Source organism: Oncorhynchus gorbuscha, linkage group LG15, assembly GCF_021184085.1.
Source record: "Oncorhynchus gorbuscha isolate QuinsamMale2020 ecotype Even-year linkage group LG15, OgorEven_v1.0, whole genome shotgun sequence".
Classification (NCBI taxonomy): domain Eukaryota; kingdom Metazoa; phylum Chordata; class Actinopteri; order Salmoniformes; family Salmonidae; genus Oncorhynchus; species Oncorhynchus gorbuscha.
This window is the reverse complement of record NC_060187.1, coordinates 81602306-81607305: the sequence shown is the minus strand read 5'-3', so window position 1 is coordinate 81607305 and position 5000 is coordinate 81602306. Positions and strand designations below refer to the sequence as shown.

The 5000-nt window shown below is 47.8% G+C and overlaps 1 protein-coding gene across 1 annotated transcript in view; it reads left to right on the top strand.

Annotated features, from left to right (window-relative positions):
* The window catches only part of kcnn3 (potassium intermediate/small conductance calcium-activated channel, subfamily N, member 3), a 111391-nt gene that overhangs the window by 58860 nt on the left and 47531 nt on the right, over positions 1-5000 (top strand). Inside the window, exon 4 of the mRNA XM_046303238.1 lies at positions 2175-2471. Coding sequence (XP_046159194.1) covers positions 2175-2471 — 297 coding nt within the window. The remainder of the gene's footprint in view (positions 1-2174; positions 2472-5000) is intronic.

Sequence of the window (5000 nt, the reverse complement as noted above, 5' to 3'; positions counted from 1 at the left end):
ACATACACACACACTGACTGACATGCAGCATTCACAAAAATTTTACCTACAATACACAAGTGTGCAGAACACAATGACTCCTTGCGACACACACCAACGACATGATGAATGCTCCTTTTGTCTTTTCACCAGTGGCACCAGTTGCATGCTACACTGTCACGCAAACAGAGCCATCTAGTCTGAAAGCTGAAAGTGTATTTGTGCTTTCTATCCAGCAGTGATCCACTGCTGGTTGTGTCATTCTGCTACTAGAGCACAAGGAGTGTCACTAGCCTGGGTGACTGTGTCTGCTTTCAACCAGGCCACAGGCTGTAGCTGTCTCACCAAGGTAAGTTGGCTGGAGCAGACACAGACACCTGGGCAAGAATGTTACCACTACTGAACTCTCTTTTAGTGTCACATTTCAGTTTAACTATCTGTATCATTCATTCATTCATTCTCTCTCTCTCTCTCTCTCTCTCTCTCTCTCTCTCTCTCTCTCTCTCTCTCTCTCTCTCTCTCTCTCTCTCTCTCTCTCTCTCTCTCTCTCTCTCTCTCTCTCTCTCTCTCTCTCTCTTTACACCCCATCCCCTCTCTCTCTCTCTCTCTCTCTCTCTCTCTCTCTCTCTCTCTCTCTCTCTCTCTCTCTCTCTCTCTCTCTCTCTCTCTCTCTCTCTCTCTCTCTCTCTTTACACCCCATCCCTCTCTCTCTCTCTCTCTCTCTCTCTCTCTCTCTCTCTCTCTCTCTCTCTCTCTCTCTCTCTCTCTCTCTCTCTCTTTACACCCCATCCCCTCTCTCTCTTTCTCTCTCTCTCCTCTCTCTCTTTACCCCCCCGCTCTCTCTTGCTCTCTCTCTCTCTCTTTCTCTCTCTGTCTGTCTTTCTATTTCTCTCTCCCTATCCCTTGTTCTTCAGTCTGGTAGTGGCTGTACATTAAATCCTGCTACAGTGCAGGCCAGTTGAGGCCCCTCCAGATGAGTTGTGACTTCTGGTTGGTCCTGTACTGTGCTAGTTCTGTTGTTTGACCCTCTCATAGTGTTTGTTTTGTATGATGAGACAAAGTGTGTGGGATAAAAACCTCTCCAGATGAATCATGTGGATACAGTAAGAGCTGCTCTCTCTCTCTCTCTGCTCAACTCTGACTGTTCCTCTCTGCCCACCAGCATCTGTTCAACCTTTCATTTAAAACAGGGACTTCCCTACCTCGCTCCATCGCTCACTCTCCACCTGTCTGTCTCTCCTCTTTCTCTATGTCTCCCTTCTTTTTCTCTCTTTCTCATTTCCCTGCCTTCTCTTTTCCCCTATCTCTAGCTCCTCCCCCTCTCTCCTTCTCCATATCTCCCTCCTCTCTCATATTCTCTCTTCATCTCCCCCCGTCTGTCTCTTCCTGAAGGGGATGGTCTCTACTAAAACCCTGCTCTTAGCTCTTCCTCATAACAACCGCCCCGGCGACAGTATCAACAGTAACCACAGCAATTAAGAAAGCAAACAACATCAACTGAGCAGGAAAAAAACAGCAATTAAAGCATTATGGCTAGAGTGTGTTCATAATGATGCCAGAAATACATCCATAATGATGTCTCAAAGTAATGCTGTGACTGGGGTAATGGGATCACTTAGGTTCCTGGGGTGTTAGCAGACAGTTAGCAGGCAGTTAGCAGACAGTTAGCAGACAGTTAGCAGAAAGTAAGCTGAGAGTTAGCAGACAATTAGCTGAGTTAGCTGAGAGTTAGCAGACAGTAGCCTACAATTAGCAGACATTTAGCAGACAGTTAGCAGACAGTTAGCTGAGAGTTAGCAGACAGTTAGCTGAGAGTTATCAGACAGTTAGCCGACAGTTAGCAGACAGTTAGCAGACAGCTCACAGAGAGTTACATGACAGTTCGTTTTTTATGAGGGAAAGGGGAACAAAGCAGTCTAAACATCAATAGTGTCACTACATTCTAACACCTTCCTCTCATCAAAACAAAGATAAATCCACTGTGATTATGCAAAGCCATTATATTGACGACTACAGGCACTAACACTGTAATCATGTACCAAACTACTGATAATGATGATGATGATGATGGTGACCATGATGATGATGTCGACGTTCATTGCTAAGTAATTACAAAGTGGTTCAAATGCTACCCCCGCTCTAACCAGCCCTCGTTCTATCTTCCTGTCCCTTGTTCCTCCTCTTTCCTACCACAGCTCTTCGTCATCGACAACGGAGCGGACGACTGGCGCATCGCCATGACGTTGAATCGGGTGTTGCTGATATCGTTGGAGCTACTGGTGTCGGCGGTGCATCCGGTGCCCGGGGACTTTAAGTTCCAGTGGCGGGCACGTCTGGCGTTCTCTTACGCCCCGTCCCAGGCTGAGGCTGACCTGGACATGGTGCTGAGTGTTCCCATGTTCCTCCGCCTCTACCTCATCGCCCGCGTCATGCTGCTGCACAGCAAACTGTTCACTGATGCCTCCTCGCGGAGTATAGGGGCCCTCAATAAGGTGTGTGTGTTCCCTGATGCCTCCTCGCGGAGCATAGGGCCCTCAATAAGGTGTGTGTGTTCACTGATACCTCCTCACGGAGCATAGGGGCCCTCAATAAGGTGTGTGTGTTCACTGATGCCTCCTCGCGGAGCATAGTGGCCCTCAATAAGGTGTGTGTGTTCACTGATGCCTCCTCACGGAGCATAGTGGCCCTCAATAAGGTGTGTGTGTTCACTGATGCCTCCTCACGGAGCATAGTGGCCCTCAATAAGGTGTGTGTGTTCACTGATGCCTCCTCGCGGAGTATAGGGGCCCTCAATAAGGTGTGTGTGTTCACTGATGCCTCCTCACGGAGCATAGTGGCCCTCAATAAGGTGTGTGTGTTCACTGATGCCTCCTCGCGGAGCATAGGGGCCCTCAATAAGGTGTGTGTGTTCACTGATGCCTCCTCACGGAGCATAGGGGCCCTCAATAAGGTGTGTGTGTTCACTGATGCCTCCTCACGGAGCATAGGGGCCCTCAATAAGGTGTGTGTGTTCACTGATGCCTCCTCAATGAGCATAGGGGCCTTCAATAAGGTGTGTGTGTTTACTGATGCCTCCTCACGGAGCATAGGGGCCCTCAATAAGGTGTGTGTGTTCACTGATGCCTCCTCAATGAGCATAGGGGCCCTCAATAAGGTGTGTGTGTTTACTGATGCCTCCTCACGGAGCATAGGGGCCCTCAATAAGGTGTGTGTGTTCACTGATGCCTCCTCAATGAGCATAGGGGCCCTCAATAAGGTGTGTGTGTTTACTGATGCCTCCTCACGGAGCATAGGGGCCCTCAATAAGGTGTGTGTGTGCCGGGGGCTTTGTTGTTCACTCTTTCTCTTCACTCATTCTGTCTCACTCCTTCCATCTTGCCTTTCTCTCATCCTGTGTCTCTCTCAATCTATTTCTCTCCTCCTGTGTCTCCCTCCATCTCTTTCTCTCCTCCTGTGTCTGTCCAATGAAGTATGAATGATTGATTGAGGTCTGCCTTGCTGTCTCAGCTTCTCACCTTCCTACTAATTCAGACGGAATCCTCCCCTGTCAGGTAACTGAGGACAGTAATGACAGAGTGAGAGAGAGTGAGAGTGAGAGAGAGAGAGAGAGAGAGAGAGAGAGAGAGAGAGAGAGAGAGAGAGAGAGAGAGAGAGAGAGAGAGAGAGAGAGAGAGGGAGGGAGGGAGGGAGGGAGGGAGGGAGGGAGGGAGAGAAGAGAGAGAGAGAGAGAGAGAGAGAGAGAGAGAGAGAGAGAGAGAGAGAGAGAGAGAGAGAGAGAGAGAGAGAGAGAGAGAGAGAGAGAGAGAGAGAGAGAGAGAGAGAGAGAGACAGAGATAGAGAGAGTGAGAGAGAGAGAGGGAGATAGAAAGGGAGAGATAGAGAGACAGAGAGAGAGAGAGAGACAGAGAGAGAGAGAGAGAGAGAGAGAGAGAGAGAGAGAGAGAGAGAGAGAGAGAGGGAGAGTAGTGGGTATTACATTAGTGAGGTCAATAGTAAAGCGATAAAATAAAAAGTGAGATATGATAGAGGGAATTGTACAATGAGACTGAGATAAGGAGATGTAGAACTAATAGAAAGAGACATAGACAGAGAGAGAGAGAGAGAGAGAGAGAGAGAGAGAGGAGAGAGAGAGAGAGAGAGAGAGAGAGAGAGAGAGAGAGAGAGAGAGAGAGAGAGAGAGAGAGAGAGAGAGAGAGAGAGAGAGAGAGAGAGAGAGAGAGAGAGAGAGAGAGAGAGAGAGAGAGAGAGAGAGAGAGGGGGAGAGAGAGATAGAGAGAGAGAGAGAGAGAGGGGGAGAGAGGGGGAGAGAGAGAGAGAGAGAGAGAGAGAGAGAGAGAGAGAGAGAGAGAGAGAGAGAGAGAGAGAGAGAGAGAGAGAGAGAGGGAGGGAGAGAGAGGGAGAGAGAGAGAGTGTGTGCCAGTGTATTAGATGAGTAATGTGTTAGATAGTGCTTAGGGTTGTAATATGTCCTTCAGGATATGGCTGAATGAGATGTGATGAGGGGAGCTGCTGTATGTGGATCTCCTGGTGTTCTACTAGATTAACCCTCGTTTATCAGCTCTTAACACTTCAATGGTTGAACTAACTACTTGTGTGTACAGATTATATACAGTTGAAGTTGAAAACTGTAGTTTTGGCAAGTCGGTTAGGGCATCTACTTTGTGCATGGCAGTCATTTTTCCAACAATTGTTTACAGACAGATTATTTCACTTGTATATTTGCCTATTTGGTAAAAGACCAAGTCCATTTTATGCAAACAGAAACGACATCATTACTTTAAGACCTGAAGGTCACTCAATACAGAAAATGTCAAGAACATTGAAAGTTTCTTCAAGTGCAGTCGCAAAACCCATCAAGCGCTATGATGAAACTGGCTCTCATGAGGACCTCCACAGGAAAGGAAGACCCAGAGTTACTTCTGCTGCAGAGGATAAGTTCATTAGAGTTTCCAGCCTCAGAAATTGCAGCCCAAATAAATGCTTCACAGAGTTCAAGTAACAGACACATCTCAACATCAATT